At 40.4% G+C, this 16136-nt stretch overlaps 1 protein-coding gene across 1 annotated transcript in view; it reads left to right on the top strand.

The window, feature by feature from the left end:
• Window positions 1–16136, top strand: part of EIF2AK4 (eukaryotic translation initiation factor 2 alpha kinase 4) — a 115004-nt gene that overhangs the window by 58743 nt on the left and 40125 nt on the right. The window contains exons 14-19 of the mRNA XM_039462883.2: window positions 3355–3438; window positions 5100–5222; window positions 7371–7475; window positions 9238–9292; window positions 9864–9943; window positions 14813–14914. Coding sequence (XP_039318817.2) covers window positions 3355–3438; window positions 5100–5222; window positions 7371–7475; window positions 9238–9292; window positions 9864–9943; window positions 14813–14914 — 549 coding nt within the window. The remainder of the gene's footprint in view (window positions 1–3354; window positions 3439–5099; window positions 5223–7370; window positions 7476–9237; window positions 9293–9863; window positions 9944–14812; window positions 14915–16136) is intronic.

Below are 16136 nucleotides of genomic sequence, written 5' to 3'. Positions count from 1 at the left end.
TTCTATTTTTTCTTTTTCTTTTTCTTTCATTCTTTCTTTTTTAATTATACTTAAATTCTAGGATATATGTACAGAACATGCAGGTTTGTTACATAGGTATACATGTGCCATGGTGGTTTGCTGCACCCATCAACCTGTCATCTGCATTAGATATTTCTCCTAATGCACCCCACAACAGACCCTGGTGTGTGATGTTCCCCTCCCTGTGCTCATATGTTCTTACTGTTCAACTCCCACTTATGAGTGAGAACATGCAGTGTTTGGTTTTCTGTTCTTGTGTTAATTTGCTGGGTATTATGGTTTCCAGCTTCATCCATGACCCTGCCAAGAACACAAACTCACTCTTTTTCATGGCTGCATTAGTATTCCATGGTATATATGTGCTTCATTTTCTTTATACAGTCTATCATTGATGGGCATTTGGATTGGTTCCAAGTCTTTGCTATTGTAAATAATGCTGCAGTAAACATATGTGTGCATGTGTCTTTATTGTAGAATGATTTATAATCCTTTGGATATATACCCAGTATTGGAGTTGGTGGGTCAAATGGTATTTCTAGTTCTAGATCCTTGAGGAATCGCTACATTGTCTTCCACAGTGGTTTGAACTAATTGACATTCCCACCAACAGTGTAAAAGTGTTACTATTTCTCCACATCGTCTCCAGTATCTGTTATTTCCTAACTTTTTAATGATTGCCTTCTAACTGGCATGAGATGATATCTCATTGTGGTTTTGATTTGCATTTCTCTAATGACCATTGACGGTGAGCTTTTTTTCATACATTTGTCGGCTGCATAAATGTCTTCTTTTGAAAATGGCTGTTCATATTCTTCACCCACTTTTTGATGGGGTTGTTTGTTTTTTTCTTGTAAATTTGTTTACGTTCCTTGTAAATTCTGGATATTAGCCCTTTGTCAGATGGACAGATTGCAAAAGTTTCTCCCATTCTGTAGGTTGCCTGTTCACTCTGATAATAGTTGTTTTTGCTGTGCAGAAGCTCTTTGGTTTAATTAGATCCCATTTGTCTATTTTGGCTTTTGTTGCGATTGCTTGTGGTGTTTTAGTCATGAAGCCTGCCCATGCCTATATCCTGAATGGTACTGCCTAGGTTTTCTTCTAGGGTTTTTTTGGTTTTAGGTCTTAGGTTTAAGTCTTTAATCCATCTTGAGTTAATTTTTGTATATGGTATAAGGAAGAAGGGATGCAGTTTCAGTTTTCTGCATATGGCTAGGCAATTTTCCCAATACCATTTATTAAATAGGGAATTGTTTCCCCATTGCTTGTTTTTGTCAGGTTTGTCAAAGATCATATGGTTGTAGATGTGTGGCATTATTTCTGAGGTGTCTGTTCTGTTCCATTGGTCTATGTATCTGTTTTGGTACCAGTACGATGCTGTTTTGATTACTGTAGCCTTGTAGTATACGTAGTATGAAGTCAGGTAGTGTGATGCCTCCAGCTTTGTTCTTTTTCCTTAGGATTGTCTTGGCTATGTGGGCTCTTTTTTGGTTTCACATGAAATTTAAAATAGTTTTTCCTAATTCTGTAAAGAAAGTCATCGGTAGCTTGATGGGAGTAGAATTGAATCTATACATTACTTTGGGCAGTATGGCCATTTTCACAATATTGATTCTTCCTACCCATGAGCATGGCATGTTTTTCCATTTGTTTGTGTACTCTCTTATTTCCTTGAGCAGTGGTTTGTTTTCTTTGATGAGGTCCTTCACATCCCTTTTAAGTTGTATTCCTAGGTATTTTATTCTCTTTGTAGCAATTGTGAATGGGAGTTCACTCATGATTTGGCTCTCTGTCTGTTATTGATGTATGGGAATGCTTGTGATTTTTGCGCAATGACTTTGTATCCTGAGACTTCACTGAAGTTGCTTATCAGCTTAAGCAGTTTTGGGGATGAGAAAGTGAGGTTTTCTAAACATACAATCATGTTATCTTCAGAGATAATTTGACTTCACATGTTATTTATTCTTTACAAGTCTATAAGAGCTTTACTAGCTCTTATAGAATACTTCCTATGTGAATACTCTTTATTTCTTTCTCTTGCCTGATTGCCCTGGCCAGAACTTTCAGTACTATGTTGAATAAGAGTGGTGAGAGAGAGCATTCTTGTCTTGTGCCAGTTTTCAAAGGGAGTGCTTCCAGCTTTTGCCCATTCAGTATGATACTGGCTATGAGTTTGTCATAAATAGCTTACTATCTTGAGATACGTTCCATCAATACCTATTTATTGAGTGTTTTTAGCATGAAGCAGTGTTGAATTTTATCGAAGGCCTTTTCTCGATCTATTGAGATGATCATGTGGTTTTTGTCATTGGTTCTGTTTATGTGATGGATTACATTTATTGATTTGCATATGTTAAACCAGCCTTCCATCTCAGGGATGAAGGTGACTTGATGATGAAGGTGACTTGATCATGGATGATAAGCTTTTTTTTTTTTTTTTTTTTTTTTTGAGACGGAGTTTCGCTCTTGTTACCCAGGCTGGAGTGCAATGGCGTGATCTCGGCTCACCGCAACCTCCGCCTCCTGGGTTCAGGCAATTTTCCTGCCTCAGTCTCCTGAGTAGCTGGAATTACAGGCACATGCCACCATGCCCAGCTAATTTTTTGTATTTTTAGTAGAGACGGGGTTTCACCATGTTGACCAGGATGGTCTCGATCTCTCGACCTCGTGATCCACCCGCCTCGGCCTCCCAAAGTGCTGGGATTACATGCTTGAGCCACCGTGCCCAGCCGGATGATAAGCTTTTTAATGTGCTGCTGGATTTGGTTTGCCAGTGTTTTTTTGAGGATTTTTGCATCAGTGTGCATCAAGGATATTGGCCTGAAATTTTCTTTTTTTGTTGTGTCTCTCCCAGGTTTTGGTATTGGGATGATGCTGGCCTCATAAAAAAAGATAGGGAGGAGTCTCTCTTTTTCTATTGCTTGGAATAATTTTAGAAGGAATGATACCAGCTCCTCTAACTACCATCAGAGAGTACTATAATAAACACCACTATGCAAATACACTAGAATATCTAGAAGAAATGGATAATTTCCTGGACACATACAACCTCCCAAGACTAAAACCAGGAAGAATTTGAATCCCTGAATAGACCAATAACAGATTCTGAAATTGAGGCAGCAGTTAATAGCCTACCAACCCGAAAAAGCCCAGGATTGGATGGATTCATAGCTGAGTGCTATGAGCTTCTAAGGACAGTGGTTATGTTCCGCTCACTGACCTCCCCCTAAGACAACAGGGTGGCCCTGTGTCAGGGGTGGGCACAAATACTTGACGATGATGATTTTGCTTAATTTTGACCCCCATTTTGAGTTATTGTGTGTTCCTCTTGGTTAGGATGAAGACTGTAGTGAGAAGAACGGCTGCCATGAAAGTGAGCCATCAGTGACGACTGAGGCTGTGCACTACCTATACATCCAGGTGAGGTCCTGGTGTGTAACAACACCCCCTAGTGGCTGATGGGCCTGTTTGAGGGTATTGGAACAAGATAATGGACAGAGGAGGGCTTACTGCCACTACCAAAGGTTAATTGGTCAAGATGATTACCATATGGAGGCCTTTCCCCCAGCCTTGAACTCCTGCTTTCTTGCAGTATTTCAGGATGCGCCACAGGGCAGCTCTGGGCTCAGGCTGTGCAAGTTCACATCCTGGATCCACCTGTTAGGACTGAACTCGGACAAGGTTCTTCAGCATCTTGTGCCTCAGTTTCCCCATCTATAAATTATGTAATAGTAGCTCTTATAGACTTGTAAAGAATAAATAACATGTGAAGTGCTTAGAACTATGTCTGAGTTCCATAAATGCTAGACTGAATGAGCACAGAAACTCCACTTTGCCTAACGAGCTGAGTCTGGACAAGTAAGGTATGATATACACACATGTCTGTCTGTGCAGAAGTAACACCAACATGGCTTTAGGCAAAGTGGCTTGTCCAGGAACCTCTGGAGACCAGTACACAGGCAAGCCAGTTCCATTGGGGCATTACGGAGAAGGCTAGACTTTGGCCTGCCTACCTGCCAGAGCAGCAACATCCTAAACAGGGGTGGGCTCTGCCAGTAGAGAGGTGGCCATAAAACAAAGAAGTCTCTGCACCAATTGAACAGGACTGTGGGTCACTGTTAGTATTTCAGTCATAACTGCAGACAGGCAGATCTTTAAATGTGAGATGCAGAACTGTGCAGAAAAAGGAACCCTGAGACAAGTTAATAGCATTTTGAATGAAATGAATTAGGTATTTGCTTTCCTGGAGTTGGAGCTGGTTTAGTTCTTCCTTAACATAAATATCTTTGAGGTACTATTTACACAGATAATAAAGCACTTGTCCCCCAAACCACTATTTATCCTCTATTCTATTCCATTAGCTTCTACACAATTAGAATGACATATAAGTACACAAAGGAGGTACATCCAGCATGCAGCAGGATCACAGCGTGGGCATCAGAGAATGCCTTGTGAGAGCCGGAGGGTGAGCCAGAGTTTACTGACAGTTTTACTGAGGATGATAGAACAAAGGCTAATCTTCCTCTCTTTAAAAACAATAAAACCCTTCATGTAAATCTCAACTCTGGTACTAGTTGAAACATATAGACTAGTTTCGTAAATCAAATGCTGCATGTTAATTTAAGATTTAAGTCTTGTTTCACGGTTTCCTGATATATGAATACACTCAAGAACAGTGAGGCAGAGCCTGTCTCACTGTCCCAAGAAGACTTGAATGCGTTAATATTTACAATATTTTGCTTTAAACTTGAAGATCATTTGTCTTTAATGTAAGAAAAGCTAATGACATCATTAGGTTAATTAACCCTCCTTGTAAATTTGGGTTTGAAAACAATCTAGTAAAACAGTAAATAACTACATTGTCAGTTTTTATATATTAATTGTGATATGTATTTTAAACAAGTCATATTTTTAGAAGAGCAGTGATGTAAAAAAAATTAAAATAGTTACATTGGAGTGCTAAGATTGTGCATATTTACACCCAAGGTATTTTTTTTTTTTTTTTGAGGCGGAGTTTATGCTACTTAACTTAAACCTGTTGGATAATCAGATTCTCCTGATTTGTCCTGTTCTACATGTAGATGGAGTACTGTGAGAAGAGCACTTTACGAGACACCATTGACCAGGGACTATATCAAGACACCGTCAGACTCTGGAGGCTTTTTCGAGAGATTCTGGATGGATTAGCTTATATCCATGAGAAAGTAAACTTTACACCATTTCATTTCTGAAGACTTATGTTTACATAAATTTATGACTGCATGAAAATATCAAATGTAAGATTGGAGAAAAACTGAAATATGGGGAAAACTGGGAATTTGGACATAATCTATTTTTGTAGGAAAAGAACAATGTGCCAAAAGACAATAGAATATTACAAGGTATCAGAGTATAATGTTAAAAAATGTTAGGAAAACATTAAAGGTTAGGACAGGATCAGCAAACTGTGACCTGCAGGTCAAATCTAACCCACTACCTTTTCTTGTGTGGCCTGTGAGCTAATAATGGCTTCTACATTTTTAAATGGTTGTAAAAAATTAAAAGAACATTTCATGACACTTAAAAATTACATGAAATTCAAATTTCAGTGCCACCAAGGTTATTGGAACATAGCTATGCTTGTTTGTTTATATATTGCCTGTGGCTATTTTTTCCCTTAATGGCAGATTTGAGTAATTGCAACAGGGGCTGCAAAGCTTAAAGTATTTACTCTCTGGCCCTTTACAGGAAAAAACTGGTTAACCTCTGGGAGAGGAGAAAATATTTGAACATGTAGGGAATGTGAGGATGATTTCTTGAGTGGTTTAGAATTAGGGAAGGGCGCAGTGGCTTCCAACTGTAATCCCAGCACTTTGGGAGGTTAAGGCATGTGAATCACTTGAACAGGAGTTCAAGACCAGACTGGTCAACTTGGTGAAACCTCGTCTCTACTAAAAATACAAAAATTAGCTGGCTGTGATGGTGCACACTTGTAATCCCAGCTACTTAGGAGGCTGAGGCAGGAGGATTGCTTAAACCTGGGAGGTGGAGGTTGCAGAGAGCTGAGATTATACTCCAGCCTGGGCAACAGTACAAGACTTTGTCTCAAAAAAAAAAAAAAGAATTAAGAAAGGATGTGATTGATACCTGCCAAGTTATTTGATTCTAGCTGAATTAGTGTTGCCCTTCTTAGGAACACAGAGAAGCCAGAAAGTCATCTAGCAAGAAGAGGAAGGAGACTTTCTGAGTAATGTAGCTTGTCGCATGTCTAAAATGTTATTTTAAAGCTAGAAATTGCCATTATAATGTAAATGCTAATAGGCATAGCTTCAGAATGAAACCCTACTTACATTTGAAAAATGGGATTATCTAATGCAGTAATCAATATAAATTCATTAGTTTTTTCTCCTTCACCTCAAATTCTTTAACCTTAAAATGTTTATTCTTTACCATATTTATACTGAGAAGCAAGGGCTGTAATTTACACGTGTCATTTATAAGTGATTTAGTAGAAGCAGAATTTGCAAGGTTAGAAATGAAATGAGTTCTAATTAGGGCCACTAAAGCTGTGTTCCTGTGATTTTATCCTGGGATGCTAGAAGCATGCCCCCTGTGCTCTCTTTCACTCTATCCAGTTTGCTCAGTATTGGCTATCCATTTGCTGGCATCTAACACTGTGCCATATCTAGAAATAGAGAGAGGCACAGGTGTATGTCCCATGCTTGAGAATGGCTTCTTGCTTTTGGAGGGAGCCAGAATTTACCGTCATGTAATGGTAAAAGAGATTATTATTTTTTATAATACATGAAACAGTCCACATTACGAGCCATGAGGAAAATGAGGAAGCAATCTCATGTCACAAGTAATTGTTGGACACCTACTGTGTGTGCTGAGGATGCCAAGTTGAACTGTTTGAGTTACTGTGGTAGGCTCGTGAATGAGTTGGCACTTGCAAATGTTGGTACACTGCCAATGCATGGAAAAAAGCAAGAGTATCCTATGAAGAGGAGATGGTAACCAAAGAAAGAAATAGAAGAAGGAACGAAAATGGCGTGTCTCCTGACCAGAGCAGAGGTTTTGTAATGTAGCAGAGGGAAAGGTAATTTGGTGAACCCTGTGGAAGGGGCCTTGGATGCCACAGAGAACTATTTAGAGTTCACCTGGTCAGGATAACACTAGGTAGAACCAGGAGATGGTAAGGAGGTCATAGGACGGTCGGGAGACATTGCAGAGGCCAGATAGCCAGGACCAGGGTGGTCTGTGGGAGAAGACCTCATATAATTTCATCACTAGGCTAGCCTTTTAAATTAGAAAGTAGGTGTAACTCCAAACTGTGGATGGGAACCCATTGTTTCTTCACCCTCTTTCAACAGGGAATGATTCACCGGGATTTGAAGCCCGTCAACATTTTTCTGGATTCTGATGACCATGTGAAAATAGGTGATTTTGGTTTGGCCACAGACCATCTAGCCTTTTCTGTAAGTATTTTAATAATTACACTGTACCTAAAAACAGACCCAGATGCTTTGATAATTCTGAAAGTATTAGCAGATAGAATAGTGCGTTCACAGAACTATGCTGTCTGATCCTCAGGAGCTTGTACAAACCTGAAGGGGCATGCTGCAAATGATCTTGTAGGCTTTGAAATTGTGAGTATATTTGAGTGAATGTATTCCACTTGAGGTACACAAAATTATTGGCTTGGGAAAAATATTGACGTCATAGACATTGAATACTTTATGAAATCATTGGATATTTTGGTCTACCGTGCCTGGCACTGGGCTAGATGCTTTATACCTCATAGGTTTTTCTTGGTTTAGGGAAATGAGGCTCAAAACATAAAACACCAGGAGAGCATACAGTTGGGAGGATCAAGAAAGGCTGGCTAACAACAGTGGCATTACAGATGTCCTTAAACAGTGAATGGGAGTCCAATAGGTGGAGAGGTTAAAGACAGGGAATGGCACCACCAGGATAGGGATTCCAGAGAGAAAGCACAGCATACACAAAGGCCCCAGGGTGAGCAGACTTGGCTATGTGCAGACCAGCATGTTGTCTGACTGTGAGGTGCAGGGGGTAGTGAGAGAATGCTGGGCAGTTGAGGAGTCATTGGAAGGTTGCATAGTCTTGTAGGTGGTAGGCCTTGAATGCCGGAGGAGAAATTTTACTCCACATTCTAAGCCGGAATTACTGGGCACCAAGATCGGTAGGAAATGCAGTTAATTCTAAGGGTGATCAGGAAAGGAAAATAGGATTTGAGTTATTGGTGAAAACAACCAATCGGGCCAAGTTGGAAGGTGAGGCTAGGCTTGGAAAGTGGGGAGAGGGAAGGCAGACAGTAAGGACTCAGTCCGGATCTTGGTCCCCATGGAGCATATGTATGGGAGAGTGTTGAGACCAAGGATGGGCCAGATGGTGGAATCTTGATCCCCAAACTAAAGAATTTAACTTGATGTCTGGAAGGCTGTAACATAGTAAGGTAGATAAGAGTTCAGGCTCTGGAGTCCCACTGACCTGGACTAGAATCCTGTCTCTGCCACTGCTTTGTGACATGACCTTGGACAATTAATTAACCTCTCAATACCTCATCTGTAAAGTGTGCCTAATACCAACTAGTGCCTAGCTCATAAAGTTGTCAGCAAGATAAATAAGGATGCAGGTAAAGCACCTACAACAGTGCCCAGCACTAAGAATGTTGAAGCCAGTGTTACTGATGGTGGCGCTTGTAATGGGAATAGTGACTTAGGGTATTAACAACACTGTTGCACATTGTGGAGCAACATAAGGCTACCCGGGAGGCGTTAGCCATGAGTCAGGGTGGAACGTGTTTGCTGAGCAGACTCGAGAAAAGTAAAGTAAAGATTGACCCAGAGAAAGTAACAGCAATGGGAAAATTGAAAGATGAATTTGTTGTTTTTAATATACTCTTACTCTTCTTAGAAAATAGATTCTGTTTTTGACATTTGCTACTTGAAAAATTGGTTTATCTAAGCTTTTGCATATTTCTATCCTAAAGAAAGAGTTGTATAGTGATTGCCCCTCTTCCTCTTGATTTCGTTGGGTTTCCTGAGAGCCTTGCGTTAGTGGGTTAACTAAACTAGAAAAAAATTAAAACTCAAAGCATTATTATATTCTGATTTCCATGTAATATTTTCTCGGTCTTCATTTAGAAATGGACAAGCCATTCTCATGGAATAATATCATGTTTTAATTGGATATTTGGCTTACTTATATTTTTAGGCTGACAGCAAACAAGATGATCAGGCAGGAGACTTGATTAAGTCAGACCCTTCAGGTAAACCCAGAAGACTATATATTTTCATCCATGAGTTAAAGACCACAGAATTTCTTAACCTGAAACCTGCTTTTTACTTGTAAAAGTTTTATTCTACGGCAGATTTTAATTGTTGCTTAAATTAACAAAATTATGGAAATGTGTTAATTTTTTAATGTATCAATTGTTCTTTGAACTTTACGAAATTAGAGCTTCAGTGAGTAGAATAATTGGCTCCCGGGGTAGACAGTTGTATTTTGTGTAACCTCAGTTAGTAATGTGAGATTACTAACTCACACTGGTAACCAACTCACATCAGTAACCTCAGCCTCATGAGCTGATCCATCTGGGGTTTTCTATGTGGCACTTTCCTTCCTCTGCCACAGCAAAGGCATCCTTGTGTAGAACAGTGTGTGTGGCCATGTGTGACTTATGGTTATTCATTTGGTACAATGCATGCTGCTGCTCCCTGTGAGTTGTATAGACAGTTAACAGATCATGCCTCACTTGTAAGAAACCTTTGTTTGTTTTTAATTCATGTCATCTATAGTCCTGTTATTGGGAAGTTTTCCCTCTGTTTTCCTCCACACAGGTCACTTAACTGGGATGGTTGGCACTGCTCTCTATGTAAGCCCAGAGGTCCAAGGAAGCACCAAATCTGCATACAACCAGGTGCGGGGTTTTGTGGGGAAAAGGAATCTCAAAATTAAGGTAATAGGACATCTAAATCACAGCATCTGGGGCTTAGTCCCAGGTGAAATAGTCAGGACATCTACTTGTTCACACTCCAGGAAGGACTCATGGTCCCAAGGAGCTTACAGTCAGTCCATCCATCCACCCATCCACCCACCCACCTACCCACCTTGCACCCATCCATCCATGCATCCATCTATCCATGCACCCATCCACCTACCCACCCATTCCTACATCCAAAGAATGTGTGAATTGACCCCTATCTTGGGCAAGGTGCCAGGAACAGAAGTGGATCCAGCTCTCAGGGAGCTTGTCCACTGGTGGATGAAACAGACAATAAATAAGTAAAAAAATAAAATATATAATCACAAATTGTGATGGAGCTAAGTGACAAAGAGAACAGATTGACCCGAGAAGATCTTTTGAAAGGATGGCATTTAGGATAAAGGATGAGAAAGGAGAAGCCACACAGAGTGGGGGGCTGACACATGCCAGGGAGGGAGACAGTGAGAAGCAGAGGAAACTGCACACATAAAGAGAAAACCCTGGTTGAGAGAGAGCTTGACACATTCAAGACAGTCAAAAGGAAGGCTAGTGTGGCCACAGTGTGGCGAGCAACAGGGAGAGAAGCAGGAAGTGAAGCTGGAAAAGAAGGCAGGGAAAGATCACACAGGGCCAGGTTGGCCTGGGTAAGGAGTGTGCATTTAACTTGAAGTACACAGGGAGACACTGAAGAATCTTGAGCAAGAGTGTTCACTCTGGCTGCTGTGAGGAGGCTCTGCAGCAAGTCCAGGTAGGACGGCTGGCAACTGGAACTGGAGTGCAAGAAGTAGAGATGGAGAGAAGTTTGCTGGTTTAAGAGGGGAACTGAGAGATTTTCCCAGTGGAATGTATGTTGGGTGAGAAGGAGGAAGGGAAAAAGTCCAAGGCTCAGGTTTCTTCTGGAGCACCTGGGTGAACAGTGGTTGACTGAAATGAGGAAACCTAAGGAAAGACATAGGGAAAGAGGAGAAGATGGCAGAAAAATTCAGTTTGAGGCATGTTAGTTTGAAATACCTGATGAGAAATCCAATTAGTGATGTTGGGCACATTGCTAGATACCCCACACTTGAGTTCAGAGGAAAGGTGAGAGTCAGAAGTATAAATCTGAAGTTAGCACACAGATAGGAATTAAAGCTATGAGACTGGATGAGATCACTTAGGGCAAGAGTGTAGAGCTAAACTTTAAAAACACAGGGGCCAGGCATGATAGTTCATGCCCATAATCCTAACCCTTTGGGAGGCTGAGGCGGGAGGACTGCTTGAGCTCAGGAGTTCAAAACCAGCCTGGGTAACATAGCAAGACCTCATCTCTACTAAACATCAAAAAAATTAGCCAGGCCTGGTGGCACACGTCTGTGGTCCCAGCTACTTGGGAGGCTCAGGTGGGAGGACTGCTTGAGGCTGGGAGATTGAGGCTGCAGTGAGCTATGATCATGCCAGTGCACTCCAGCCTGGGCAACAGAGTAAGAACCTGTCTCAATCAATATATATGTATAAAATACATTAGGAAGACAATTTCCATCAAAGCAAATGTTCAGGCTTGCAGTGGAGATCCAAGCCTGGGTTTTGGTTCTGACAGGAATCATTGGGCAACAACATAAAGTTGAAACAAATCTCTAAGTACCTGGTGAGGGTGAAGGTTAGGGTATCGGGAGATGAATTGCACACACTGTGAGTGTGGGCAGACACCTCTAGTGTCATCTTTCTTTTCTTTTCTTTCTTTCTTTCTTTTCTTTTCTTTTTTTTTTTTTTTTTTGAGATGGACTCTCGCTCTTTTTGCCCAGGCTGGAGTGCAGTGGTAGCCCCACAAACCATGTCCACCTAATTTTTGTATTTTTAGTAGAGATGGGGTTTTACCAAGTTGGCCAGGCTGGTCTCCAACTCCTGACCTCAGGTGATCCACCCACCTCAGCCTCCCAAAATGCTGGGATTACAGGCATGAGCCACCACGCCTAGCCTATTGTCATCTTTCTGAGGTCAGTTTGGAAGTATGTCATTAAATCCTAAAAAATGCTCTACCCTTTAGCCCAGCAGCTCTACCTTTAGACATTTATTAAAAAAAAAAAATAAAAAAATAGCTGGGGATATCTTAAAAAAATGGATGTGAAAGAGGTTCATCACAGCATGATTTGTAATAGCAAAAAGTAATAGAATCAAAAAATGGGGATCTGGTTAAATAAATGTTGGGAGTTTTATATAATTGAATACTATATATCATTAAAATTATGTCCTTAGAAACCCGTTTTAAAAGAATGATAATATAATACAGTATTGAAAAATATTCTCATTATAAGTGAATAAAAGAAACAGTAGTGTGGCTCTAGTTTTGTAGCATGCGTGTGTGTATGTATATATATATATATATATGTTTTTTTTGAGACAGAGTTTCACTCTTTCACCCAGGCTGGAGTGCAGTGATGTGATCTCGGTTCACTGCAACTTGAACCTCCCAAGTTCAAGTGATTCTCCTGCCTCAGCCTCCTGACTAGCTGGGATTACAAGTGCCTGCCACCACACCCGGCTATTTTTATTTTTATTTTTAAGACGGAGTTTCGCTCTTGTTACACAGGCTAGAGTGCAATGGCGCGATCTCGGCTCACCGCAACCTCCGCCTCCTGGGTTCAGGCAATTCTCCTGCCTCAGCCTCCTGAGTAGCTGGGATTACAGGCACGCGCCACCATGCCCAGCTAATTTTTTTGTATTTTTAGTAGAGACGGGGTTTCACCATGTTGACCAGGATGGTCTCGATCTCTTGACCTCGTGATCCACCCGCCTCAGCCTCCCAAAGTGCTGGGATTACAGGCTTGAGCCACCGCACCCGGCTTAATTTTTGTTTTTTTAACAGAGATGAGGTATCACCATGTTGACCAGGCTGATCTCAAACTCCTGACCTCAGATGATTCACCCACCTTGGCCTCCCGAAGTGCTGCAATCCCAAAGTACGGTGGCATGAGCCACCACACCCAGCTATATATACATATTCTTTAAAAAACCAAAGTGGATGCATCTTAGACATCAGTGGTAGATGTCCCTGAGCGGTGGGATCATGGGAGATTGCTGTTTTATCTTGGTGCTTTTGTTCTATGTTTTCTTTGGCCAACATGTATAGGAAATGCCACAATGAATGTTTTTAAGACGTCGGAGGCCACTGGTGATAATTCGAGAGGTTTGCCACCTCCTCTTTGAGTCCAGATGTATTGAGGAGTATTTCTTCAAATGGCTTCCATTGTCCTGAAAGCAGCTGCACACCTCTGTGCTCCTGTCGGTGCGCAGTCTTTTTCTCGGCAGCCGTGTCATGGTCGGCTTCTTCAGACGCTCTCCCTTCCCAGAGCAATCTTCCCCTTCGTGGCACCCTACTTACGGTTTCTCTGCACTGACTTGCCTTTTAGCTTCTTTGTTCTTTTTATTATGGACGCTTTTCTTTATTTTTGTCAATTTTTAATAGTTACCTTGATCATTAATATCCTAGGTTTTTTTTTTTTTTTTTTTTTTTTTGCGTTTACTGTTTTCTTTCTCTAGCTTTTTATTTTTATTTATTTTTTTTTTATTCCTAGCTTATGGAGGTATGATTGACAGAACTTGTCTCTATTTAAGGTGGACAATGTGATGTTTTGATATATGTATACTTTGTGAAATGATTACCACAACCAAGCTAACTAACATATCCATCACTTCACCTGGTTTCCATTTTCTGTGTGTGGTAAGAACACTTGAGAGCTACTTTCTTAGCAAACCTCAAGAATACAATACATTATTATTAAGTATAGTCACCATTCTGTGCTTTAGATCTCCAGAATTTGTTCATGTTGTAACTGAAAATGTATTCTCTTTGACCAGCATCTCCCCTTTACTCCCAGCCCCCAGCCCCTGGTAGCCACCATTCTAGTCTCTGTTAACTGTGGGTTAGACTTTTACTTAGATTTCACATAACAGTGACATCATGCAGTATTTGCCTTTCTGTGTCTAGCTTATTTCACCTAACAGAATGTCCTCTAGGTTCATCCATGTTGTCACAAATGGCAAGATTCCCTTCTTTTTGAAGACCACGTGACCTTGTAGTCAGGAGCTGGCCTTTTCTGTTAGCTGCAGATTTTGGTCTTTGTTTCATTTTTAAGATGATTAGTCAAGATGCAAAACAAAGCAGATTCTTATGAGCAATCTTGGTTGTCCTTGCTCTTCAGCCATTATTTTCCAGTTTTCAGCCAGTGGTTTTCTATGTCTGTAGATACAACTAAACCAGTTACCATTAATTTTCTAGGAAGGCCAGGCATGTTGGCTCACGCCTGTAATCTCAGTACTTTAGGAGGCCAAGGTGGGTGAATTGCTTGAACCCAGGAGTTGGAGACCCGCCTGGGCAACATTGCGAAACACAGTCTCTACAAAAACTACACAGAAAAAAATAGTTGGGCATGGTGGTGCACACCTGTAGTCCCAGCTACTCGGGAGGCCAAGGTTTAAGGATCACTTGAGCCCAGGAGGCAGAGGTTGCAGTGAGCCAAGATTGCACCACTGCACATCAGCCTGGGTGACAGAGTGAGATCCTACCACAAAAAAGAAAAATAAATTTCCAGGAAGACATTTAAAGAAATCATGCCAAATATTTTATCATCACCTAAATATAAAATGTATTACTTAGCCTAAATTTATAACCATAATTTTTAAGAATGAATCTTCATATTTTGCCAGCATGACTTGTTTTGTACTTACACAAACTTTATTTCAGCTAACAGTGCTTATCCTATAATTCCCTGGTAAATTATACGTTCATATCAAGGCTCTCTAAATGTAATTATTTTTTCCCCTCAGAAAGTGGATCTCTTCAGCCTGGGAATTATCTTCTTTGAGATGTCCTATCATCCCATGATCACGGCTTCAGAAAGGATTTTTGTTCTCAACCAACTGAGAGATGTATGTATCAGGTGGTTTAGTGCCTACATTTTCAGTAACCTGAATCTTAGCAGGGAGATCAGAATTCAAAGCAGGATATTTTTCTGGTATTTATAATATAGAAGAGGCTGTCCTACTGTAATATTAGTGACTCATTTATTCGCATATGCCAGCCTAACCAGTTTTCCCATTTTCAGTGAAAATTTTCTGAGCAAAAGAAGTCATCTCTGTTAAGTTCTTAAACTCGCAGTTTTGAGAGCCAAAGATCGTCAGCATGTGGGAGGGATCTTAATGGTCACTCTACTGTGTTTCCAATAAATGGAACCCTACCCCCGATGATGAGAAACTTGCTCCAGTTTTGTTTGATTTTGGAAATCTTACTTGGAGAAATTGCTAGGTTATAGTTACTTTTTAAAAAATTATTCTGAGATTTACTCTTGATCTTAAAGGAAGAAGCCACAAAATTGGGCTTGATGTTAATACAGTTATAACAAGAGAGTGGATTGTAAGAATAATGGATATTTAGTTCTAGAAGTTAAAGATGTTTGTTGAATGGACCAGGTGTAGTAATGTCTAAAGAAAACTACCATGGCCAGAAGTTAAAATGGGTCAGAAAAAAAATCTGCCCGTTGTAATTTTTTTCCCAATGAAATTTCCATTTGTGTTCTTGGGATTAATCCTTGCCTCTTTTGCTGCCTGAGCTAAAAGTCACCAACATTACGTGTGCAAGGTCAGAGGTGCCCATGCGTAAACAGCGTTAAGATGAAAGTGAAGAGTGAAATTTGGGGGAGGCTGATTTAAATTCACATGTTTATGAGCAAGACATCTGGAGAGCTGCCTTGTTTCTTAATGAGCAGAGTGAAGCAGAAATATTTATTAAGTTAAATCATAAACATGGTAACTAGAATACAGTAAGAATATTCCTGTATTCTAATGTAAGAATACTGCTCTGGATAGTTTTGAAAATAAGTAAATTATTTTACTGTCAGTACAGTGTGGATAGCTGTGGACAGCTGTGTTTATGAAGTATAGGACTAAGTAAAGTGATTACTCTCACCTCGCCTTGATTGGAATCCTCTTAGATAATTATGTCCTTGATGAAGTGCCTTTCTTTAGTCTAAAATTCGTTTATTTACCAGAAAGGTGAGAACTTTTGGGGAAGTAGAGAACTTTTAGGGAAGCAGAAGTTTTTTCTCTTTCTCTGTGTTGGTAGATGGGTGTTTTTTTCCCCTTTTATCATGTT

Source organism: Saimiri boliviensis, chromosome 2 (assembly GCF_048565385.1).
Source record: "Saimiri boliviensis isolate mSaiBol1 chromosome 2, mSaiBol1.pri, whole genome shotgun sequence".
Lineage (NCBI taxonomy): Eukaryota > Metazoa > Chordata > Mammalia > Primates > Cebidae > Saimiri > Saimiri boliviensis.
The sequence above is the reverse complement of the archived record's forward strand: the minus strand, read 5'-3'. Positions and strand labels throughout refer to the sequence as shown.